General features: G+C 37.6%; 1 protein-coding gene across 1 annotated transcript in view; it reads right to left on the reverse strand.

Annotated features, from left to right (window-relative positions):
* Positions 1-5,035: 5,035 nt before the first annotated feature.
* The window catches only part of LOC140624535 (uncharacterized), a 332,074-nt gene continuing 309,411 nt past the window's right edge, over positions 5,036-27,698 (reverse strand). Inside the window, exons 5-6 of the mRNA XM_072811446.1 lie at positions 14,625-14,679; positions 5,036-5,344 (exon numbers count right to left, since the gene is read on the reverse strand). Of these exons, the coding sequence (XP_072667547.1) occupies positions 5,290-5,344; positions 14,625-14,679 (110 nt within the window). The 3' untranslated portion in view covers positions 5,036-5,289. The remainder of the gene's footprint in view (positions 5,345-14,624; positions 14,680-27,698) is intronic.

The following is a 27,698-nucleotide window of genomic DNA, read 5'->3' on the forward strand; positions in this document are numbered from 1 at the left end:
ATACTTATTCATGTATATACCAGAAGACTGGTGGGTGCTTTTCTTTTCTTGTATCATCTTTAAAAAATTTTATTACCAAGTTAACATAAAATGAATCATGTAGCGTTCCATCCTTTTCCATAAACCGGAAGAATTTACCAAGTGATCTTCAGTCTCTTGCACAATTTGGAAGAACTCCTCAGTAAAACTATCTGGCTTTGGATCCTTATTTCTTCCCCATCTAAGGTAACTAAAATTCTGATGGTGTTTTCTGTTTTCTCCATGGCTATGGACACACCAACAGCTCTGTTGACGTTTGTTACTTCTTCCAAAGTTCATTGTAGTAATATCTCCTAGCAATTGTCCCTCTTACTGAAATTTTATGATTTATTTGCATAGAGCTTTAGTTTTCTTTCCTCTCACAGTCTGTTAGAGTTCTTTTCCATCACTATGTCATTGTTCTAAATTTTGTTTATATATATTTTAATTGAGTCTTTTAAAAAATTCCTTGGTTTATTTTTACCAGGTGGGCTGATCCCCCAGAGAACTAAGATTGGGAGGCACAGAAACAGGAAGGGGGGGGGTTGGAAAGGAAGGTAAGTTTCATTAAATGAAATATTCCTTTTGATAACAGGGAGCAGAGAAAGGAAAGCAAGAGTGGGTCCTCTGTAAGATAAGAAATATTGTTTGTCATGTTAATTTAATGATAGTTTCTGAAGTACTATTTTATTAACCCTACTTAAATAAGTATTATATCTTAATAGGCAAGCACATTTATCAAACTGAAGGTCTTCAGATATAGGTGGTGTGGGCTAAGGCTTAGACTCATCCAGAGAAAAGTACCTTGAAAATGGAAAAATGTGTTTGCTCACCATGCTACAGAACTGGGAAAACTGGTTTCAAGCATTTTGTTTATCTTCCTCTTACTTATCCTTTGTCAATCGAGGAAGTTATCCGCTCTCGTCTTTGTCATCCAAGGATATTTTGTCAATAAATGAGGAAATACCCAAAGTGATTTTGAATCCTTGTAAAGGGAGGGTTAATAAGACTGTAAAGTTTTCTTTTTTAATTCTATTTAAAGATAGATCTTTCCTGGCTAATATTAACACACTTGCATCTGCACCAGAATGCTCATCGCATGCTTTCATTTCAGGGTTTCTGACAACACCGACTGAAATTACGGTTATTAAACAACTGGAGCTCCTCTGGACACAGCTCAAAGCAGCCTTGCAACTCCTCGTTTAGGTACAGGCCGCCGGCAACGTGAGACGTCAGACTGTCTCCACATTGAAATCAGGAAGGGCATCCTCGAGGAAGCCTCCGTTATTTATATTGCTGGCCCTCTCCTCCTCCGTCAGCGGCCCCAAGTACAATGAGATCCCGGAACAAATGAGCTTATTAAGATCATGGTTAGACATATCGTTTTTCAAATCACACTCTACAAGACAGATATGCTGGCAAAGCTGTAATAAATGTCAAGGCTCAAGGCATCCACCATTCTTTTCAGCGGCCCGATGGCTTGGCTAGAAAAGCTTTTCATAAATTTTAGTGCACACCTGTCAAGTGGCAGGTGTGCGAGTGCTACGTGGCGCCTGCGCCTGCTCTCTGGGCCGCGGGCACAGTCACCGCTGGTGGCACGATCATGTGCTTTTCTCTGCTTGTGACCGATGAAATCTAGGTGATCACACTGAGAATCGGGGCATCTTGGCAGATCTGCCAGCGGTACTCATCATGCCGAGATTATTTTAGATTGGCTGCCATGAGGTGTTATTTCCCATTTGTTAACACAATGGGGTTTCAGGACTACAGCAACCGCATGCATTCACCTGTATGTGGCTGCTGTCCTCGTTGGGCTATAAAAACCCATCCCAGCTCCCCCAGACTCCCTTAACCTCTCCAGATCAATCTTCTAACCTGCTCTAACCTGAAACAACTGTCGTGCTAATTATGTCACCTGCCCCTTGGAGGAAAGGGCGGGGGTGGGGGGTGGGGCAACAAAAACTTTCGTTTGCCTGAATCTGTGAGTTAGAAATCAACTTTTGGATTCAAAGTATGTGGGGGAAAAAATCATTTTTTATACATGCATACACATATGATTAGAAAACTTCTGTAAGGAAATGCAAACTGTTTATAGTGAAGCCACTGAAGAGAAAGAAGGTTTGGAAGTAGAGTCAGGGCCTTCCATTTTGTTCTCTGGATATTATGGTAATACTTGATTTCTAGGATATTTTCAGATAACCCTCGTGTGATAAAAGAGTAAATTATAAAACAGGAGAACCTAAATATCAGTATCAAAGTGAAAATTGGGTCCCAAAGGATCATGCTTGGATGAACAGTGCCATTTTGAGTAGGGTAATATATTTCCTATCACTACCAGGAGGATGATTGAATCAGATATTGGCATTCTCATTGACATGGATAAAAACTGAAACTTAAGTTTAATGACATGCTTACATTTAAGTTTCTAACTAGGTCTTCTGATGTCTAGTTGCAGCTTCCGTCCTCTCAAGTTCCTATCCCCTACTACGTCATTATTTTCTGCCCTGAAAGCAACATATATTCTCATATATGTTTGCTATAAATCACACTATCTTTTTTCCATTTTTAATATTTCTGACATATTCAGTATACATGTTTCAAGTTTCCAACAGAGATGCATGCAGTTTCATATTAATATATTAAGATTTTTTCAAAGAAATTTAGATTGTGGAACATAGGAATTTCAATCTTAAGCTTTCTACTAAAAAACAAAAAACAATTTTGTTTCACACGCTAGTTTTTTTCTTGCAAAATTATGACAAATGCAAGGCTTCCAGTTTGTCACCTAACGAATGTCTGCCATAAACGCCATTTAAAAAAATAACTAGTAAATGGTCTCAGTCAGAAGAACACATGACTCTTGATCTCAAGATCATGAGTTTGAGCCCTATGTTAAGGTGTAGAGATTACTAAAAAAATAATAAAAAACTAGAAAATAACTGGTAAGTAGAAATATTAGTTTCTATTGATGTCATAGTCTAGTCTACCAGAATTAATAACAATTTATGAGTTGGGCACAGGCACATCTTTAAAAACCTTTAATCTATTAACCAATATTTACTCAGGGCAAAAATTTGAGATTTTAGGAAACTACTTACCTGTCCATCTCTGTACCATAACTCTGACTTTTCATGACAATAACTGATAATCATTTTTTTAAAGATTTTATTTATGAGACATACACACACGGGGCGGGGGGGGGGGGCAGAGACACAGGTGGAGGGAGAAGCAAGCTCCATGCAGGGAGCCCGAGGTGGGACTCGATCCCGGGACTCCAGGATCACACCACAGGCCGAAGGCGTTAAACCCCTGAGCTACCCAGGGATCCCCTCTTCTGCTTTTTTTGTAAGTGGTTCAGAGAAGACAATATTGAAAAAAAGATCTTACCTCACGTTTATTGTTTTAGCACTAAAACATATTCCAATCCACATGCAAAAAAACTGTATTCACATACTACAGATTCCTTGGTGACCTAGAAACCTTACTTGAAATCTTTGATACTCTAGTGATTCCCAAGTCTCTTCCTGGCACTCTCAGGAACTAGAATTGGCGAGGGGAATGGGAGAGAAACACCCAAGGGGGCAAAAAATTTTCTTTTAGACAACGTCAAAAAGCATCAGCAATGATAACTAATTCCAACTACCACAAAGCAGGGTCTTACATGCCTTTCAAGAAGCACCACACACCACCCCTCACCCCTGTCACTATTTCAATCTGTCCCCCTTGAGTTTTCCTCGCAAGGCAAAGTACAAGCAAGAACTTGACAGCCTTCTGGAGCAGCTAACCATGCTTTTGAACTGTCAATTCATAGGGCATGCTCAGTTCAACATTCACTCTGGCCGACAGTTACCAAATCCGTTACCAACTGAAGAAAAACTAAGTTTGACTTTGTCACATTGAAAATGTACCTGTGAAAGGGAGATGGTAAGTGACTGTCACAACCCACAGGAGAACCACCACCTCTTTCCCTTCCTGAGTCAGCCCAGGGCTGTGGCTGCCACAAGGCCTCGGAAAGGCCCACTTTCCCAGGAGTGCCTATTGAACTGGAACATTAAACCCTGGAGATATAGTGATTTCCACACTCGTAGTTACCCACCTAGGGCCTTCCTGACTTGCTGGATGGAAAATTGTAAGCATCTTCTGTTTCTAGGAGGTTACAGGCAAAGCAAACTCATCTCATTTAACAAGCAATAGCCATTTTGGTATTTGTGTTTATTTCCAACATTTATCTCTCTTCCGGTCACTGATTTATTTAATATAAAAAGCTGTATTTTGAAGAGCTTTATGCATTGAACAGTAAACAAAGCGACCCAAGAAAACATACCACTGTTCAGATTTTATAAATGAGAAAAATCAAGATACAGAGAGGCCAGGGAATTGGAGAACAGCTATATTCATTGGTTCTTTCTTGGCCTCTATTTCCACTTAGACCACAAAACTTGATATTTCTAGGTTCGCCAGGCTTCTCCTATAGCCTCAAGTACCGAAAAACAAAGTATTTGAATTAAACTCTTCAGCTTGAAATTAAAAGCTTTGAGAGATTTGTTGTATTCAAAAAATCTTTAAAAACAAGTAAAAGCCAGCCTTAGTGCAGTATTTTCCCTTTGAATGCTTAGGTGGTCTACCTCCAAAGCCAGACGCTTCATTGGAAAGTGATGCATTCTTATAAACTGTTCTACCTCAGAGTCCCCAGAAAAATGGGAGAAGACACATCTGACCTTGAAATCCCCGACCACCTTCTTAGTCCCTTGGAAGAATTATTCTGGGCACATGTGCCTTTCCTTTCAGTATCTATTGAAATTGCCACTTGAGGGATTGAGAAGGAAAGGAAGACAGAAAGGACAGTCGTGCAAATTCTATCCACACACTGACATTCTATCGTAAATGAAATAAGTCATCATGTAGGTGTTGATTTTATAAAAGGTTTGATGAAAAAAAAAAAAAAAAAAGAGAAGGTTTGATGAAAGCTCTGGCACTTAAGTGAGCCTGCAGCTTGTTTCCAGCATGAAGTGAACGTTTTAACTAGTGTCTTACTCTGCTGCATCTTGCAGGGGTTCCCTCTTCCCCTGGGGCTAGCAACCCAGCGCTGCTCTAGGTCCTGAAAGTACAAAATAGTGCCTGCGGCAGTCTCTGCTGGGGGGGGGGGCCCTCAAGTGGTGTCACAGTGGGCTCAGCACCCCGAGACACAGGCCTTCCAGGACGCGTCTTCATGCTCGTACTTCAGCTTGTCAACTCTCCAGGTGTGAATCTGATGTCACATTAATTGTTCCATTATCCTCTGCAGCTGTCATCCCAATAGCCTGAGAAACAGATACCCACATCTCGCCTAAAGTGGTGATCAAAAATTTTAAGTAAATGAACAAAGCAACGGAGACTATCAATCCAAAGGAAATGCTCATTAAATTCTGACACGGAAACCATTAATACTTGAATAGTTTCAGAGATTGTAATCAGACGGCTGATTAATTCAAAGCCATGTTACACCGGCAGCTTATGCAATCCTCAACAACAACAACAAAAATGGCTCGATCCCTATGAGGTAAAAATTTAAGAGAGACATAGGACCTATAAATAGCTTTTTGCTAGAACATTCAATAGTTGAGGAATTTAGGCAGAGGATAAGCAGCTCAGCTGTTTCATTTCTCTGGTGTTCTTGTAATAAAGGCTTGGCTGATTGCCTTTTTTTTTTTTTTTTTTTTTAATAGATTTACTGCATTCTGCTTGACATGAAACTGTAGTTTTTAAGGAAGGTGTGGGGTGATTATTTTTCATTTGTAAAATATAACCGCTATTTTAGTTGGTGAATTGCAAACATGCTAATATTTCCCTAGCTGCATTGCTCGAGGTTTTGCTCACACATTAAGACATCTACTGGCTGCAGTTCTAATATCCTTCACTGAAGGTAAACGACACTAAAATGTGAATCCTGCTTTACAGGCACCCAAAGGCCTTGGTTCAATTGCTGTTTGGGCTGTGTAGAGAAATAACATGAAAATCCGAGATACCATCATTCCTTTACAGGCAGCTAGGTGAGCAATCTACCATTAAAAAAAAAAAAAAAAAAAAGGGATCCCTGGGTGGCGCAGCGGTTTGGCGCCTGCCTTTGGCCCAGGGCGCGATCCTGGAGACCCGGGATCGAATCCCACATCGGGCTCCTGGTGCGTGGAGCCTGCTTCTCCCTCTGCCTGTGTCTCTGCCTCTCTCTCTTTCTCTCTGTGTGACTATCATAAATAAATAAAAATTAAAAAAAAAATTAAAAAGAAAAAAGACAAGAAAAGAGAAACAGCTACCATATACTGAGCACAAACACACCATAAACGCTAAGTGTGTTCTGTTTCATCAACACTATCACTGCCTATGACAGAACTGTGCGAGGTTATATACTTCCTAAAATTATTTTTTCTTCAAATGTGAGATAGGCACTATTGTTATTTCTATTCTTCCAGTTAAGGAAACTGAGTCTGAGAGGGACCAAATGACTTGTCCAAGTTCCCTCAGTGAGTCAGCTGACCAAACAAGACAGGAGCTCTGGTCCAATTCCAAAGCTAAACTCTTGCCTAGACCACGCTGCTCTTAAGATCGAGGAGTTAATCCAGTGTAAACTATTCACTTCCTGCACAGCATAGAAAGAAAATCAGTTTGCAGACACTTTTGGGTTAAACATATTCATACTTTACTTATTATGATAAGTCGCAATAAGGTGACTGTGTAATTATAATATGGTTTATTTTTTCAAAAGAATCGAGTTAATTTTTTTAAATATTTTTTATCTACTTGAGAGAGAGAGAGAGAGAGAGAGAGAACACGAGCGAAAGAGAGCATGTGCCAGAGAGCATGAGCGATGGGGAGGGGCAGAGGGAGAGGAAGAAGCATAGTCCCCAGCTGAGCAGGGGTCCCCATGAGGAGCTTGGTCCCAGGACTTTGAGACCCTGACCTGAGCCAAAAGCAGATGCTAACCCGACTGAGCCACCCAGGTATCCCTGGAATCACTTTTAATAATCACATCTGTCATGTTGGTTTTGTTTTCTTTTACTTAATATCTCATTAGCATCCAAGTTAGCATATGTCGGTCCAACATTTTCTCATAATTGCACCCCACTTCATGGAATGGATAGACCATCTGTATCTACACATCCCTGTAGTAGAGAGCATCCAGACTGTTTCCAAATTTTGCTCTGACAAACGATGCTGTTACACTCTGTACACACACATATACATATATGCTAGCAGGTGCACGTATACACATATATGTGTAGGTCTGTATACGTACGTATGGGTGCGTATGGGTACACACATGGGGCTTTATTCTTAGTGACAGATTTCAAATGTAGAACGGCTGGCCAAATAAACTACCACCACCTTTTTCTGAACGGTTTACTTTTCACACCCAGCAGCAATGTATGAAATTAGACATTTCTCCAGCTCTTCTTTATGTCCAACTCATTGCTATGTTTAGTTTTTGAAAATCGAATAGTAAAAACAATTGCATTTTAAGTTACTTAACTGGTTAAGATTTAAAGATAGAAAGTAAAATGTAACTATACTACTATTCATTAGGTGTTGCTTTTTCTATTTGGTTGTATTACTAATTAAATTGTACAGGCTCATGGTATAATAGTGTCAAGGGCTGTGAAAATCTCAAGTTTTACCCTATTTCCATGAGGGCAGCTTCACATAGTTTTGTGGGTGCTGACAGAAGACAAGATGCCTGGGTTATAGGGCCTTCTCTCTTGCACCACATGAGGCCTCATGAACATCAGCATGTTCAGGTCAGTTCTCGTCTACATGTCCACAGCGGGGTCCAGATGGGTCCAGATGATACTTGTATGTGACTTTATATCTTATCTTTGTCCTTCTGAGGGTCCTTGGCCGAATGTGTACTGTTCTAATGTTAAATCCCATATAATCACAAGGAAATCATTTCCCTAATTTGGATATAATTATTGCTTTGCTCCTAGTCAAAATGAAAACAGCTATTGCCTAATTGATGTTTTATGAAAATCTGTGCTCGTCACTTCTGTTGTGTTTTTGCCATGACAAATGAAGAATTAAAAAAAACCTAAAAAGGGAAGCCCATGGGGACTTTTGCTCAATTAAAATAAAGACTTAAGGTTCATAATTCTTTTATCAACGCAATTGTTATAAATTCAGAGGATTAGCAACTTCAGGACCCTGCATACAGGAAGACCTAGACGCTGAGGCGGATCTATGTTTTGTGGGACTTAAAGCTTTTTTTAACTGGGGAGGTGGGGGTTGAATATAAAATTATAGACAAAACACGACTTTGGCCTGCACAAATTTATGTAGTCCACACCAATGTGGGGCTCTAGAATGCTCAACTTTTTTAGCTTCACAGTAAATCTGTTCTATCTGGTAAAGGATGTGAAAGAGGGTTGAAGCTAATCACAATCTGAAATTTCTGCTTTTCTAGGCCATAGTGCTACTTTATAAGCTCAGTTAAATATGTGGCATTGGTCCCTCAAGGAAAACATTCCATAGCTTCTGCCCTTTCTGACCTTGGATTATGCCGACTGGCAGTTCAAGACAAATGACATTTTGTTGAGTATACCCACTGGGTACAAAAATTAGCACATCACATCAAGCAGGATTACCTCCAGGGTTGGGTGGGGGTGGGGTGGGGTGGGGGGTGGATACTATAACAATTCATTATGTCAGGAGCTCTCTTGTGACCTCGCAAGTGTTTGTAAGGGTAAAAATCTGTGTTAAGTGGATTTGAAAGGTAAAGGCAGCAAGAAAAGAGCTGTAGAGTATCAGAATGTAAGGAGTGATATTTAGGCATGTGCATGAAAAGAAACAGGGATAAAGTATTTTTAGACAGCCTTATTTAATCCTGTTTCATCTTTCTGATTGTCTTTATGTGTCCTATTTCTTTTTAAACGGCAATTGGTAGAGCTGCCTCCTTTCCTCAGATTTGCCCTAGTCGCTTGGTTTGTGTTTCACAGCTGTTAAAAATAAATCAATAATATTGACTGCCTAATATTCGCATAGTACTCTAAAAACCACTGATACAAAGATTACAACACTCTCTACCTTTCTGTCATCTTCTAGAAGTAAAACCCGGGGAGTACCCGGGGATCTCCAAAGCTAGATGGAATGTGCCACATGGCATGAGAGACCAACAGTTATTTGAGTTTAAAGGAGAAAGGCCTTCTTAGAAGGAGCAGCATTTAAGATGCCTGAATGAAGGGGTTGTCCGAGATGTACATACACAGAATATACATGCCTAGAATGTTCTAGGCAGCTGAAGGGGCAAAGCCTTGGGTGTGGAAGAGACAGAAAATTCCAACGAACAGGAAGTATCCAGTTTTAGTTGGAGGATACGGTAAAATTAAAGAGATTAAGCAAGAAAGATGTGGTACTTTATCACTGAGCTCTTTGCACTCCCATCAAGGGTAAACACTAACTTGATCGTCAACGGGGAGCTGTTTTCTGCAGGGGAGTAGAGCAGGGAAGTAATTTTGGAAAGTTAACCTGAAAGGAGTACTTAGAGCAGAGAAAAGGCAAGGGAAAGTATTGGGGGGCCAGGTCACAGAATACACAATAGGTATGGAGGCCAGAAGGTCATTTCATCTCCTTGCAGAGATCAAATCTCATAATGGGAATGGGAAGTGCAGGGAGCAAGAGGGTGACAGCTTCCTGGGAATCTCACAACTTTGGGATCCTGTAGGACAACTTATGTTATTGGTACACTTATTAGGTTGACTTTTTCATATTCTTTTTTTTTTTTTCTTTTACCATTTTAGGTAGATGGCTGCCCTGATGCACCTTTTTCTCTTCCCTTCTTCTGTGCCTTCACTTACCAGGAGCATCCGCCCTTTTACTCAGCTTTGTTAGTGCCATGGTAGATTAAGGCCCCTCTGCTAACATCATAAACACTGGGTGGAATTTCAAAAGAATAAAAGTCAATTCTTAAGGGGTAGAGAGGTCTTCCCTGAGATTAAGACAAGAGAATATAAGTGATAAAAACATGCAAACAGCAATACTGCCAACCATCTTCAAGTGTCCAAAAAAAAAAAAAAAAAAAAAGTATACCAAGAGATTGCTCCCCAGGGAAGACGGGGAAAGAAAACAGACACGTGGGGAAAGATGAGGTGGCTACTGTCAGGTTATGACGCTATGCAAAATCTCCATGGCCAAGGATGGTCAACCCACTGCAGAATTACTGTGCAGTTTGGCAAGTAGATATTAAAGGTCCAGGACATTGGTAGGGCCGTGGTATGCCAGGGGGTTTCCCACCACCACGAATGCTCTGTTCCTCCAGTTTCTCTCTTCACCTCTATCTTGTTCTCATCATCCCAGCCATACCCATGAGCAACTGATAGATTCAACACAAAAGACATTCCAGTGCTATATTACACAGCATCATCTCCTGCCCATGAAGGATTTATTTCCAAGTGTTTTCATTCCTCTCGGTTCTGTAAGGTAGAATTGTACAATCTTGATTTCACCTCTAAAATGTCAGAGTCCTGACAGTCATGATTACAGACAGAATGTCAGTCAGAGGTTCACAGTAATTGGTATCTGTGCCAGAAAAGTGGATCGCACTCGACCTGAGAAGTAGATCTACTTGGCACCATTTGGAAAGGATTTAACACTTTGTCACTGAAACTGGCAGATTTGTTCAAATTTTCAGTGTGCCCCTTTGCTATTTATTATGGTGGAAATAACCACTTTAGGCTAGGAAACAAGATTCGAGAAGTGTTCCATATCTTACTGATTTTGTGATATCCTGCAGGGTTGTTTTGTGATACAAAGTAAATACAAATATCCATAAACTGTGAAGCGCTACCTAAATGAGATTTCTTACATAATTACTACTAAAGTTTTACCAACACTTTAGAGAAGACTATAAGAAATGAATGTTTTCAGAAAATTCCTGAAAAATCCAGATTTTCTCCATGACATGCTTCACATTTCTCAGTACCATTCAGGGGTGAACAAGCAGTTTTTACTTCATAAGAAACTTCATAAGTCAGAAAATTGTGAGATAATACAACCAAAAATCATACCTAGGTTTTGTTTGACTACATGCTTCTAGTTTAGAGATCTCTTTTTATAAAGAGAATATAAAAATCACAAGCAGGGATCCCTGGATGGCTCAGGGGTTTAGCACCTGCCTTCAGCCCAGGGCGTGATCCTGGAGTCCTGGGATCGAGGCCCATATCGGGCTCCCTACATGGAGCCTGCTTCTCTCTCTGCCTGTGTCTCTGCCTCTCTCTGTCATAAATAAAATCTTTAAAAAAAAATAAAAGTGAAAATAAAATCACGAGCATATAATTTGGTACAAGATACATATACATTAAGTCTGAAGAAAGAAATCATAATAAATTACAAATTTAAAAACCTGACAACAGTAACATACACATTTCAGGGAAATGCAATAAATGCCTGACATATAAAGACATTTTTTCTGAAATTTTTGCTGTCTATATACTCTTACTACCTTTTTATATAACCATTTTCTATTATTTCCATAGAGAAAGCACAATTTAGCCTTTCCCCTAGCATAGTTGATTGCAATATTTTTTATTATTTATATCAGAAATGTATAAAACATGGCCCTTCATATTTAGATGTATTCTTTGGTGGTCCAGATTTGTGCTCTCCTATTGGAGACTCTAATAAATTTCGTGATCTCTTTAAAATATTATGTGAATAGTACATTTGTAATTGTATGTATTCATTATTGAGAATATTCCTGACAGGAGAGAACTTCTGTTTAGATTTGATGTCAATGAGAACTCTATTTTCTGCTTGCAATTTTACACATCTGCTGTTGGGAAAGATTTACCACAGACTGCTTCTCTCTGTACACCACTAACTTTATTTAGCCTAAGCTGCCCACATATGTCCTATGACAGATCCTGTGGGACTTGTTCATACTGTAATAGGAACTGCACCTTCCTGACAACTCACCAGGTGTGTTGGCTCAATGGGTAACTTCTAGAGGCAAGTCCCATCTTGAGTCATGAATGTGACTGTCTCATAAATACATAACTACAAACAAATATACATATCTACCAAACTAAATGTGTTCCTGACTACTTCTCTTCATCTACATCTCCAAAAGTCCCAGAGTCACAAGAACACAGTCATACGAATAAGAAAGGATAGATTTAGGAGCACTCTAGTAGAAGGAGGTGGCAGTCTGGCAGAGATAGGTGTCAAAAGAGCTTTCTCTGGAAATATTCTAAAACCATGACCATACGCAAACACTACTAAGGCCACTTCAGTCCTAGAAAGGGCCTAAGCAAATAAGGGCCCAAAGCAGAACCTCAATTAACCTTGTGTTAAGTCTACTTCTGAATCAATGATATATGAAAACAAGAGACAAATACTGCATTCACTTTTTCCATTTGTATCACGAAAGATTGACCAGTCTAGATCGGGGATACGCTACAGTTCTTCAAGCTTGACCAAGGATCAGGGTCTAAGTTCAAGTAGACAAAGCAAAAGGAAGTTTAACCGAGAAAACCAGGTAGGTGACAAAGCTGAAATTCTAATGGAGATATAGAGAGAATCAGGGACAAGAAATAAAAAGTCAATGATGAGAGTTCACAGTCACCAGGCAGGAAACCATAGAAGCAACTATACCTAGAGATATTTTTTCCATTGGGCTTTCTGTGTCTGAGGACACCTAGATTATCGTAAACTCACATAGCCCAAGACAGAAGAAATTATCCACTCCAGGAGTATAAAATAGAAGACAAGCTGGTGTTGGTCTAAGTTGTAAAAACTTGGCACAAATCTTTAATCACTCTGGTTTAGTTGACCCTTCAGTGGATTCAACAGTAATTTCTTTCAAATGAGACTATCCATGAGGAACTCAGCTAAGGAGAGGCTGTGTCACTAGTGTTCCGTGGGACTGCAGGTAATTACACTGACTTCTTTTTAAACATTTTCTTTTTAGTACTATCACATTCTTTCTGAGCTTGGGAATTTACAGTCACTCAGAAGGGAGAGTATCAGAGAATTTGTTGTTGTTACCAGAAAATAAACTCTAGTTTCCCAGTTTTCTCCCCCTCCTCTACACCACTTAAAGAAATCTATTACATTTCCAGGAAAAAAAAAAAAATTACTGCATTTCTTTTGGTTCTAGCTCTGGGAAGGAAAATCATACCAGTAGTGAAAGTCAGATTAGAGGTTCAATACTTCATGTAGTTTACCTGTTCCTCTCCTTGAAATCGGTCTTTCCTGGGAAAACTACAAAATCCACAGGGCTTGGGTAGGAGTCAGAAAGCAAGATGAACTACATGTTTGGAAATAATGTCCAAACGGTGATCCTAGGTCCAGCCGCACTGGCATTCTCAAGGGTGCCTACTCGTAATGCAGAATCACTGGCTCACAAAAGCTTTGGGAATCAGAATCTCTGCATGTGGCCCTGTACGTATGTGTGCCTAGCGAGCACTCAGGGGACTCTTATGACCATTGTGCTAACCCTTGAAAGTGGTAGGAGCTGCCATAAAGAAGTGGGGATGGACTTACTGTATGGTCCTGAGATACAGTCAAGACAGCTCAAGGAATGGTGTCAAGTCTTAAGTCCAGAGTGCAGAGAATCCCAAAATGAGGAAGCTCATGCATTTTAACCCTCTCCTCCTCCTCCCGAGCTAACCCTCCCGCAGATGAAATGCCTTACATATCCTTAACACCAATTCAACTTTGCTGCTTCCCGTTACTGCTCCTCTGCCTTTTCCTCTCTCCTTTTGTCTGGTACAACTTCATTCTGGGTGTTTCCATGGCTCTCCTGCTCATTCTGAACGCCCAGGACTATAAGGGGCCGCAAATCCAACCAGTGCTTTAATTCCCTCTGCAGTATTCCTGAAACATTCCCATGTGTCTTTGGGTAGATTGACTCTTTTGAAAGGGAACTCTGGGGCTGCTGGTTTCATTTTTAGACACTGCTGATCATCAGAACCGTCTTTCTTATGAATCAAAATATGTCTCCATAATTAGCACCAATGGCCATAGTTCTGACTTCTGAAAATATATTTCTGGCAATTGCATTCCCCTTTCACATGACAGTTTTGGCTACTTTCTTACTGATGAGTATTTAGCTTTAAATATTTTGTAATGTATCCAGGATGGAGGTACTCTATGAATGTGAAATGAGAGTTAACAGTCTCAATTGCCATTCCTAAAATAATAGCTTCATAGCAACACGCTAATTAGATAAAAACTCTAAAGACTCCCCCTGCCACCAGAAAAATAACCTATATCTAAAATAACCCAGCCAAAAGCCTAAGGAAACCTATCTTTTTTTGTGTGTTTCAGTAGTGGTTCTCAAACCAGGGCGATTCCCCCCACTAACCTGCCCACTATCCCCCTTCCCGTCTTGAAGACAGGGAACATTTGGCCATGTCTAGAGATACTGTCACATTTGGGAAAGAGGTGCTACTGCCATTTACTGAACAGATGCCAAGGATACCACTAAACATCCTACAATGTCCAGAACAGCTCCCCCAGCCATCCCCACAATTAAGGATTATCCAGACCAAAGTGTCAAGTGTTGAGATTAAAAAAATCTTTGTGAGAGAAAACTCAAAGTCAACACAGAAAAATGTATACAATGATTACTTGTAACTTACTCTTTTCTTGGGATTCTTTTCAAAACGGCTGAAATTTTCAGACTCCATCTCTCACCTGGAAAGTGGTTCATATATTTTTATGAGCTAGGATCACCATTGACAATGTTCTCAGGCATTCAAACATTTGTCTTAGTGTAAAAGAGGTCTGGCTATTTGGATATATTTCTTTAAATGTTTTGCTAATCTATAGTCTAATGACTCTGAGATGATCAATTCTCCTCTACTTCTAAAGTAAAATTAAATGTCAGCAGAGGAGGTCCTGGCTTTGAAGTCACATATTCAACATCAGCCTTCCATAAACCCTGCCTTGAACTTTATTCCAATGAAATAAACATTGGTGTAAGTATGTTCAAATTACATAGTAAGGATGAAGGCAAAAGTAATTTTTAGACATTATTGAGTTTTACAATCATTCATGAGGTATTTAATGTGCACCAGACATTTGATGTGTGATATGAGGATAGAGAAGACACAATCCCAAAGTTTAATAAAAAGTCTGATGAGGAAGTCAAAAATACAAACTGTTTACCCAGAACTAATGGCTTTTCTTCTAATTCCACCAAAAATAAATAAGTATAAATAAAATGAGAACAGCCCTTCTTTATTCTTCTGCCACTGAATCTTCCAATCCACAAATATCTGTAACCATGTGTGCTCTGCCTCCATGCTGACGTGGTGGACTCACTGTGTCCTATGCAGGCCATCCTGTCTCACATACTGGGTCCCATCTCTGTCTCCTCCAGAGCTTTTCTGAGGCAATTATTTCCTCTCTCTTCTCCCTCATCACATTATCATTTCCTCTCTCTTCTCTATCACTGTTACCATAAAACAGTGCTATAATATCTATCTAAGGCAGCTCCAGTCTCCTCTCTACCCCCATGCTTTTCCAATCTTCCTTTACCTTCTTAAACTCTCACCATCATTTGATACAACTCATTACTACTTCAAGTTTTTTTTTTTTTAAGATTTTATTTATTCATGAGACAGAGAGAGAGAGAGAGAGAGAGAGAGAGAGAGAGAGGCAGAGACACAGGCAGAGGGAGAAGCAGGCTCCACGCAGGGAACCTGATATGGCACTCGATCCCGGGTCTCCAGGATCACGCCCTGGGCCAAAGGCAGTGCTAAACCGCCGAGTCACCCGGGATGCCCTAATTTTTTTTTTTTTTTTTTTTTTTTTTTTTTTTTTTTTTTTTTTTTACACTTTGGATTTTGGTATACCATATTCTCTTGATTTCTTTCTTACCTACATAGCTTTTACTGGACCTGTTCATTTCCCCAACCCTTAAATGCTATAGTGTCATTTAACCCTTATGTGATTTCGTCCATCCCAATGGCCTTTAATACAATCTATATGTTGATGACTCCCAAATTTATATTTTCAGAGTGAACCTCATCTCTGAATCGTCCTACTTGTTCTAGGATATCTAATGGGCATTTCTATCTTAGCAAATCCAAAACTGATTCTCTCATCTACCCTTGTAGATGAGGAGATTGCCTGGATTCTCTCATCTACCCTTGTCAAACATGTTCTTCTAAAAGGTCCTTGTCACAGCAGTCATTGCCATAACGCACTCAGTTTCTTGAGTAAAAACCTTGATGCCACCCTTAATGCCTCCATATTGCTCATAAGTTTTCTTCTAACCCATCAAGTGAATCCTGTTAAAACTACATCTCAATAATATCCTATTCCAACCTAACCCAAACCAGCTCCATTTCTCTTAGGTTCATTACCTGGTTCTCCAAGAAAACTTCTACTCTGGTAAATCAATAGTCAGTTTTCCCTACAGTAGCAAAAGTAAGTTTTTTTTAAAATGGAAATTATGTCCTATCACTTAGATCCTGGATACCCTGCAGGAGTTTTCCAACATCCAAAATAAATTCCTAAATCTTTACTGCAGTCTATTAGATCCTACCTTGGCTGGCTTTGGCTATCTTCTTCCTCCCATTTCCTGTCATTTTTCTTTTTGCTCATGACACTTTGTTTGCCTCTTTGCAAGTCTCCAATACTCTTCCCTCCTTAGGATCTTCATACTCCGTACTTCCTAAAACAATCTGCCCCCAGTTAATAGCATGGCTCACTCTCTCACATCATGCATATTCCTGCTCAAATGTCATTTCCTAAGAGATAACTCTCTAAAAACAACACCCTCTCTATCCCCATATTCTTCTATAATTTTCTTCCTAGCATTTATTAGCTAATATCATTTACTTTTATATTACCTGTTTATCCTACTATTATGTAAACTTTGCAACCACAGAGTTGTTATCTTGTTCTTGGCTCTATTCTAGTGCCAAGAACTGTGCTTGGAGTATTAGCTACCCAAGTATTTACTCAATTACTAAATTAACTGGGCCCCATATTCAGCCTGGTATCATCTAGAATGTGTAATCTCAACTTTTTAAAAGTCTTCTCATTTCACTTATTTACTAACATTTTTGGAAGTAGTATACCTATGTTGTTTATAGTTAACTGAAAATAAGCATTCAATTATTTTATCTCCAATACTTAAGCAAATCTTACCCTAAGGTGAGAGTAGACAAAAATAAAACACAGTAAATATAATGCCACAGCAAATCTATTAAGTACAAGTCAATAATTAAAACCATTGCCAATATATCACACTTATTCTAATTTTTAGTATTTTCAATAATAAGCAATAATTTACAGTAGTTTGAATGCTTTTTGGATGAAAGAGAATGACCCCTACATGTCATTTTAGAGAATGGAATAATTTGAACTCTTCAAAGAGAATTGCAGTATAGCTAATGGCTTTAAACAACATTCTGATACAAGAAGCAATATCTGTCTTTTCTGAATTAGGTTTTGATGCATTGCCTGACATCTAGGATTTGAAGTTTTACAAGCTGACAACACTGAAATTTCACTTTGTCAACAGCAAGTGGAAACACATATTTGAGAATCATCTCAACTGCGCAGCATAAAAAAATCTGAATAATGTTAGCAAGTCATAACATGCAGAGATAAATAGACTATTCCCACTGTTCTTGTGTAGTCTTAGATTAATTGTCAAACTTCCAGAAACACTAAAAATGAGGAGTGAAGAATATCTTGTCTCAATGTTGCTGAGAATAAAGATTCTGACCCTTATTTGACATTAGAAAGGTCACTAAATGTCTTTTAATAGGGTACTAAAGCACTGAATTGGGAGGGAACAGGCCTGGCTTTTAGTCTTTGTTTATCCACTAAGCAGCTGTATGGCCTTCAGCCTCAACTTCGTTTTTCTAATAAAGGAGGGCAGTGAAATAAAATAATTTTACTTTGGGTCTTCTACTTGGGACCAAGTTGCATTTAAGTCACAAAGTTACTCCTTGGAAGAGCTATTTTAACTTGTATCAGGATAGGCAAGGTTATAATTGGGAAACAACCCCCAAGTCACAGTGGGTTAAAATATTCAAAGTCTATTTCTGACTCATGCTACTCGTCAGCAGTATAGTGTATTCTTGCTGGTCATTTAGAGACCCAGTTAACGAAGGTGCCATCTTGCCATGTATCCACCATCAGTGAGGCAGGAGAAAAGGAATAGGATACCTGAAGATTCTGACCAGAAGTAACACATACTTTCTCACATTTCATTGGTCAAAGTCACAAGGATACACTTAACTTCCAATGGAATGGAGAAATGCATCCCTCTGTGGGCATGGAAGGAGAACCAGAATATTTTTGAGGAGTTCCAATGGCTACACAAAAACTAATCTGAGTCAAGATACCATACTGTTCACTTCTGTGTTAGAAGAAAGCTTGTTAGTACTTCCTGGTATACAGCAGATCAACAGTGCTTATCTGTTTCTCTTAAAAGTTTACTGAGAAAGAGCAGGGGAAAAAAAATAAAATGATGAGATATACTGCATGTAAGGACATTTTTTAAAGTCTTTTACTTGGACACATGATGTAAGATATTCATGATATACAAATATATGCATTATATATGATCCTGTAAATTATTTGTGACTGAATAGATTATAAGGAGAAACTTAACCTTGTAATGATCCTATCATTTGAAAACTTTAAATATTGCTATCATAGATATAACCAATAATATAAAGTCAAAAACACAATGCTATTCAAAAATAGCAGATTTTATGAATTTTTAATTTTTATTTAAAAAAATAGGTGATAGTAGATTCTACATTAACATTCAAAAATCAATTAAAATAGAAAAGAAACTCAAAATCAACTCTTAAAACTCTGAAAATTAACCAATAGTTTTCTCATTAATGCAGGGACCATTTATTCAAGAAAACAGGCTGTATCTTGGTAAAAGCAAGCTTTTGTGGGGCTTTTTGTGCTTTTATTTTGTGGTATTTTTACTTCGCCTTGTTTTCATCTGCTCTACTTCTGTGATATTCATGAAGACCAACAGCCTTTCAAATCCACTTTGAAAACCATCATCCCAGTAGCCATTTGTTGGGGAAGAATGGATTGTGGAGCTCCCTAAGCAGCCCCATTCCCAGAGAACTGTCAGGTGACTTATTTGGCAGCTCTCTGAAAACCACTACTGACAGGATTGGCATTTATTTGACCTGACTCAGAACTTGTCAGTGAGAAGAATCCTTTCTTTGGGGGTATTTACTAAAACAATCAGGAGCAATTGTGTAAAGTTAGTTCAGGACAAATAGCAAAACTGATGAAGGAGGGATCTGATTTCTAGAACAAAGGCATCTGTTAATGATGTCCAGTTTTCAACAGAAAATCATTAGGCATGCAATGAAACAGTGAAGTATGCCCCATACACAGGAAGTTAATACAAATTGCCCCTAAGGAAGCCTAGATGTTGGTTTTTTTTTTTTTTTTTAATAGTTTGCTCATATTATTATTTTTTTTATTTTTATTTATGATAGTCACAGAGAGAGAGAGAGAGAGGCAGAGACATAGGCAGAGGGAGACGCAGGCTTGATGCACCGGGAGCCCGATGTGGGATTCAATCCCGGGTCTCCAGGATTGCGCACTGGGCCAAAGGCAGGCACCAAACTGCTGCGCCACCCAGGGATCCCTAGATGTTGGTCTTAATAGACAAACACACTAAATTAACTATTTTAAATATGTTCAAGGAACTAAAGGAAACTGTCTAAGAAACAAATATAAGGTTTCACCAAATAGAAAGTAAGGAGATACACATTTTTTAAAAAATAGAAAAACTAGAATGGGAAAGTAATGGCTAAAATAAAAACTACTCGAGAGGATCAATAGCAGGTAGGAGCTGGCGAAATAAAGAATCAGCAAATTTGAAGAGAGGTTAGTTGAGACTCTTTGGTCTAATGTATAAAAAGAAAACAATGAACAAAGACAGAATTGTGGGGAAAAATATGCAAAATGAGAGTCCTAAAGAGGAGAAACAAAGGAACATAAAGAATACTTGAACACAGACCTAAAACTTCCCAAACTTGATGAAAAATATTGGTTTACTATCCAAGAAACTCAAGCTTTAAGTAGGATAAAGAAAAAAGACCTACACTTAGATCTAAGCATCATAGTTAAACGTTTTTGAAAGCCAAGGACAAAGAAAATCATGAATGCAACAAGACAGACATGACCAATCTTATTCACAGGACCCATAGTAAGATAAATAGTCTCTCATCTTAAACTATGGAATCCAGAAAGCAGTGAGAGGACATTGACAAAATGCTAAAACCAAGAATTCCATGTAAGCAAAACTACCCTTCAAAAATGAAGTTAAGATATTCGTGATGAATAAATCCAAGAATTACTAGTAGATCCGTCTCAAAAGGATTAATACAAGAAGTACTTCAGGCTGAAATAAAAGGACATTAGAAGGAAATCTGAGGCTACAAGAAATAGGAGCATAGAAAAAGCTAACTACAGGTACAGACAAAAGAGAATAAATATATTTGTTTTCTTCTCTTTATGTAATGGCAACTGACTATAGCAATTATAGAACTGTTGATGTTTGTGGTGCACAAAGATGTAATGTGCAAAAAAACTAATGTATAAACATGACAACAGCACAAAGGGTCAAGGGAATATAGATATACTGAAGCAAACTTTCTGTATACAATTGAAATTAAGCAAGTATTAATTTTAAGTAGATTATAGTTAACATGTTAATTCTAATCCTCAGGGCAATCACTAATAAAAATTAAAAAACAAGGACATTAAAATGCTGGATCAGAAAATATTTAGCATAAAAAAATGGGACTAGCAGGTGGGGGAAAAAAGAGCATTTAGAAATTAAAGTATAAATTAGCAAAGTGGATAAAAAATATTATTCAACTATATGCTGTTAAAAAGAGACCCTTTAAAAGACACAAATAGATTGGAGTGCCTGAGTGGCTCAGTCAGTTAGGTGCCCAAATCTTGATCTCAGCTCAGGTCATGATCTCAGGATTGTGGGATCAAGCCCTGCATCACATTCCACACTGGGCATGAAGCCTAATTAAGATTCTCTCCTTCTTGCTGTCTCTCCCCCACATCACTCTCCGGGATTTTTTTAAGGTGATTGTTTTATCACTTTTTTGTTTTGGTGATCAAACAATGAAAAGACCAAGAGTTTTGATATAAATACTTAGGATCATTTGGAATTTGCTGGCCAACAGATTTATGTGTCAAACTTTTTACTAAAGTAATGATGTTTCCAAAGCCATTCTTTGCTGTAGTTTTGGTATGAAATTGCCAATATCATAAATAGTAAGGAGAAAGTAGGCAATTTTCAGTTTTATTTGTGTTACCTAAAGGAGCAGTGTGGACTCAGATGCAATCAACCAAATTTTAGGGCTTGGATAGTGCTGATGTAGAAGCATCCATATTTACATTTTTGTATTTTTCATATGCAATCATATTACCCAAGACAAATTATTCCATAATTTAGTATGAATAACACTTTCTCCCAGATCTATAGGAAGTTTCTGTAACATTGCCTTTTAATTGCAATAAAATGAGTTACTGCTATTGAAAGGAAGAAAAATCTCAAATCAGTAACTTAAACTTGCAAATCAAAGCAAATTAAATCCAAAGAAGAATATAACTCCCAAAAGAAGTAAATGAAATAGAGAACAGAAAAACCGAAAACCAACAAAACCAAAAGTTAGTGCTTCAAAAGATGAACAAAACTGATAACTAGTTAGACTTACTAAAGGGGAGACTTACAGGATACAGAGAAAGCTTAAGATTCAAACTACTAAAATCAGAAATGAAACAAGGGTTATTGCTACTGACTTTCCAGATAAAAAGGTCTACAAGGAAATACAATGACAAATTGTATGCCAACACATCAGATAACCTAGGTGAGATGAAGAATTTGCTACTAAGGCACAGGTACCGAAACAGACTCAAGAGGAAAGAAAATCCCAACAGATCTTTAACAAGTAAAAAGATTAATTATGATAGTAACAACACTAATAAAAGCTTCCTACAAAAAAGAGCCTAATCCCAAATCGCTTTACTGGTAGTCTAGCAAACATTTAGAGAAGCGCTAACAATCTGTCAAATTCTTCCAAAAAAAAAAAAAAAAAAATAGACAAAGGCATACTTTCTAACTCCCTTTACGAGGCCAGTATTACATTGATAAAAACAGACCCCACAATGGAAGAAACCTATAGACCAATAGGTTTTATGAGTATAAATGCAACAATTCTCAACAAAATACTACCAAACCAAATCCAAAAACATGAAAAAGAATTATACATGATGACCAGATGGTATTTATTCCAGGAAGGCAAGCTTGGGCATTAGCGCAAAAAAAAAAAAAAAAAAAAAAGTGGCATCAAGGACAGAAATATATGATCATCTCGGTAACAGAAAAAAGTTATAAATATATTAGTATTAAAGATCTAATTAAATGGAAAGATATCCCATTTTCATGGATCAAATTATATTAAAATGGCAATATTCACCAACTATCTACAGATACTACCAAATCCCTATCAAAATTCCCATCATTTATTTGTAAAAATTGACAAGCTGGTCCTAAAATTCATATAGAAAGTCCAGGCCAAGGCTAGCCACAACAATCCTGATAAAAATAATCAAGTTGGAGGACTTACACTTCCTGATTTCTTCTTCACAGAAGAACTTGCAATTTCTGATTCTATACGTAAGGGGCTAGAAGTCACCACTCCATCCTAACAAAGTGAAAAGCCGAATAGAATGGGGGAAAAAAAAAAAAAATCAACTCTCCTAGGGCCTAAGAGAGGAACTCCAGGAAATTCACTGTCTCCAAGATTAGAGAGATGGATAGGTGAATACAGGGAAGTTGACTTACAAGAACAGAAACTCACAAGCATAAGCCACCACAGGAACCAGTCCTAGGGCAGAAAAACTTGAAATGGAACTGTCAGATTACCAGAGGCTCAGTGTGGACACATCTCAGACTTCCCACTTATAGCAGGGGAAAGGGAAAGGGAAAAATTTTGAAATATACCAAAGCACCCTTCTTAACAAGGCTTGCCCTGGAGGCGGGGGGGGGGGGGGGGGGGGGGGAGTACTAGTTAACCAGAGCCTAATCTGCTGGAGTATTAACACAGCCTAACTGAGCTGGGGAAGGAAAATACCCAGCTCCATCTGTCTATAGCCATCTTGTCCCAACAAAGCAGAAAAAGAAATGGAGAAATACTTGTAAAACCATACTTCAGGCTCATTAAAAAAAAAAAAAAGAATAGTACTTAGTACATACCTATAATTTCTTTAAATATACATGGTCTAAATATCTAGTCAAAAGATAGAGGGTAACTGAATGGATGAAACAAAATCCATGTTTATGCTGCCTAGAAGAGACTCACTTCAGACCTAAACATATACAGACTGAAAGTGCAGAGATGGAAAAAAAAATACTCTATGAAAATAGAAGTGAAAAAAAAAAAAAAAGCTGGAGTAATAATATATTTATATCAGACAACATAGGCTTTAAAACAAACCCTCTAATAAAAGACCTAGAAAGGCAATAAATGATGACAATGATAGAAGGATCAATCCAACAGGATGATTTAACAATTGCAACTACTTATGCACCCAACATAGGAGCACCTAAATATATAAAGCAAATGTAAAAGACATAAAGGGAAAAATTAACGATAATACAATAATAGAATATTTTAATACCCACGTATATTCATGGATAAATCAGACAAAAAAAATCCATAGGGAACAGTGGCATTGAATGACACATTAGACTGAATGAACTTAAATATATACATTCTATCCAAAACCAGAATACATGTTCCTTTGAAGTGCACCTGGAACATTTTCCAGAATAGATCACATTAGGCCATAAAACAACTCACAAATTTAAGAAGACTGCAATCATTTCAAGCATCTTTTTGCAATAGAATGAAACTAGAGATTACAAGGGAAAAAAGTGGAAAAAAATGCCATAAACACAGCGAGGCTAAATAGCATTTGACAGAATTCAATGTTCACTCATAAAACTCTCCAAGAGGATACAGGGTAAATACACCTTAATGTAATAAAGGTAATGGTATTCACACTTGCAACTTTTATTCAACATAGTATTAGAAGTCCTAGCCAGAGCAATTAGACAAAAATAAGAAATAAAAGGCATCCAAATCAGAGAAAAAAGTAAAATTGTTCTTATTTGCAGATGACGTTATACACAGAAGACCCTGAAGACTCCACCAAAAAAAACTGTTAAATTTAGTAAAGTTGCAGGATAGACAAATCCCTATGCAAATCTGTTGTTTCTGTATGATAATAACTACCAGAAAAACTTAAAAGAATCCTATTTACAATTGCATCAAAAAGAATACTACCTAGGATTAAGTTTAATCAAGGAGATTAAAAAAAAAACCCTATATATTGAATACCATCAGACACTGAAATTAGACACACAAGTAAATGGAAAGACTATTGTTAAAATGTCCATACTGTCCAGAGGAATCTACATATACGATGCAATTTCAAAATTTCAATGGCATTTTAAGAAGAACTAGAATATTAAAATCTGTATAGAACCACAAAAGTCTCCCCAAACCCAAACCAATCTTAACAAAGCTAGAAGCATCACACTTCTCAATTTCAATCTTCATTACAAAGCTGTAGTAGTGAAAACAGTATGGTATTGGCATCAAGACAGACACATAAAATGAATGAAAGGATAGAGATTCTAGAAATAAACACACATGAATAGGGTCAGTTAATTTATGACAAAGATGCCAAGAATATACTATGGGGAAAGAACAGTCTCTTCAATATGCTACTGGGAAAACTAAACAGCCATATGCAAAAGAATAAAGTTGGGGATCCCTGGCTCAGGGTTGAACACCTGCTTTCAGCCCAGGGCATGATCCTGGAATCCCAATAACGAGTCCTGCATCGGGCTCCCTGCCTGGAGCCTGCCTCTCTCTCTGTCTCTCTGTCTCTCATGAATAAATAAAATCTTAAAAGAATAAAGTTGGACCACTATCTTCTACCATACACAAAAGTCAACTTAAACTAGATTAAAGACTTGAAGATAAGACCTGAAACATTAAAACTCCTAAAAATAAAGGTAAGTAGTATTTCCCCGGACATTGGTATTAGCAATTACTTCTTGGACAGGACACCAAAAGCAGAGGCAATAAAAGCAAAAAAAAAAAAAAAAAAAGTATCAAACATAAAGCATCTATACAGCAAAGGAAACCAACAAATGAAGAGGCAACCTACCAACTGGAGAAAATATTCACAAATTTATCTAATAAAGAATTAATATCTAAATCAAGAACACACAATAGTAAAAAAAAAAAAAAAACAATCCAATTAAAAAATGGGCATAGATACTGAATATCCGGTTTTCCAAAGAAGACCTGCAAATGGTCAATAGGTACACAAAAACAGGTCATTAATCAGGGATGTGCAAACCAATGTCCCTAATCAGGGATGTGCAAATCAAAAATTACAATAAGGCATCATCTCACATTTGTTACAATCGCTGTTATCAAAAAGACAAGAAATGACTATTAGCAAGGAAGTAGGAATAGGCAATCTGTATGCACTGTTGATGGGAATTTAAACTGAGACAGCTACTATGAATAATATGGAGATTCCTCAAAAAAAAAAAAAAAAAAAAAAAAAAGAAAGAAAGATAAAGCTACCTTTTGACCTAGTAATTCGACTTCTACTTATATATTCAAAAGGAATGGAATCATGGTCTCCAAGAGAGATACTCCTCTCCATGCCCACTGTAGCAGTATTTATAATAGCCAAGAATGGAAACCACCAATGTGTCTATCGAAAAATGAGTAGATACGGAAAATGTGGTACATATGCACAATGGAATAGTATTCAACCACTGAAAGGAAATCTTACCAACTGTGACAACATGGACGGACACTGAGAACATTATGTTAAGTGAAATAAGTTAGAGAATGACAAATACTGTATGACATCATCAACAGATGGTATCAAAAAAAACAAATGTCTACACAGAGAACAGACTGGTAGTTGCCAGAGGTGGGGAGTGAAAAAAAAAAAAAAATCATGAAGATGGTCAATAGGTCCAAACTTTCTGTTATAAGTTCTTGAGGTATAGTACATAGAATGGGGACTATCAACACTATAATATATATTTGAAAGTTGCTGAGAGTAGATCTTAAAAGTCGTCACTACATGGAAAAAAAAAAAAAAACACTGCCTCTATTTGAAAAAAATTAAAACCAACGCTGACACACTACTGCATGAAAAAGAGTGATAGAGCACCAGTATTTATTAGTCATTCAACTGTTTGGCTCTTTGAACTTTTGTGAAGTATACGGGAAATAGGAACACAGGAAATTGTTGGAATTGAACCACTGACAAAGGGCAACATGGACCCGGGAAGTAATCAGTTCTGTCTACTTGGTAAAGCAATTCAGTTACTGGTTTCACAGACGCTGTTGGACTGGACAATATGAAGAGTGGAACCAATGTTGCCAACATTGAAAATTGAGCACCCTGGATTAGATCTTTCATTTTTACTTCTCAGGATGTTTTAGGTATTTTTACAAACACAGTAAGTCCCTCCCTTAATCAGGAGTGAACATGATGTGAAAACAAAAAGAGTTTAAGTGTTTGGAACCCCCATTTGGGTTCAATGCTCATAAATGGGAGTTGGGGTAAGCCAGCTAACCTCTCACTGGCACAGATTTTTCAACTTCTAAAACAGATTTAATAATGCTTTGTTGAGGGATATTGAGGATTAAAAAGTCTTTTGAGTATATTCTATAAAAGGACCTGGTATAAAATAGAGATTAAATAAATGCTTATTGAAGAGCTTATTTTTATTAAATAGTGCCTGGTTCTTGCTATTATTTCAAACCACCACAATTTCACTGCAGAAATTCCAATTCTCACATAAAATGTTAACCCTAGTGACTTGGAAAAGCACATGCTTAATGCAAAGATGTCCAAAGTAGTTTACCTATTGAGAGAGTGTGGCTCAGTGACCTGGGAAAGCACTCCACAGTCCTTGCTGAGCATTAAAGGGTTTAATATCTGCATCTCCACATAGAAGAGGTTCTTCAAAGTATCAGGCTTGTAGGGCATGATCTCAAGAACAAAACAAGGTCAATCTTTCAGCACTAAGTAAAAGGATTCTCCACAAGAATGCTGTTCTCATTTTAAAGGAACAAAATGAAGTCAGTTTCAAGACCACAAGATGCTCCAGGAATATTATTAATATCACTTCTGTTTTATTTGGTTTAAACTGCTTAATTTTAAGATTTGAGATTGCAAAAAGATATATATAAAAATTACCTATCCTAAATGCCTTTTTGGAAATATGTTGAAAACTAAGATTGTTTTAAAGCTGACCTGTGTCCACTAAAAACGTGAGTTTTCTTTCATTATATGACAGTGCTTCAAATCCTTCTGATCAGTATTTCAAATAAAGATAAGCAGTAAGAAAAATTTGTAATTTACTGTAATCTATATCTGACAGTGCATCAATAGACTAAGTATGCCAAATAAAGCTACACAAATGGATCAAAATTATTTTTTAAATATGGGGGTACTTGTCATAAGAAAACAAGGTGATTTAATAGAATCCAGTCAAAAAGAATTGCTTAAAGCTTCTCAGATTAACTTGGGTTTTATCACGTCTCAAAAACAATATGATCTTCAACGTCAAG

Source organism: Canis lupus, chromosome 34 (genome assembly GCF_048164855.1).
Source record: "Canis lupus baileyi chromosome 34, mCanLup2.hap1, whole genome shotgun sequence".
NCBI classification, from domain to species: domain Eukaryota; kingdom Metazoa; phylum Chordata; class Mammalia; order Carnivora; family Canidae; genus Canis; species Canis lupus.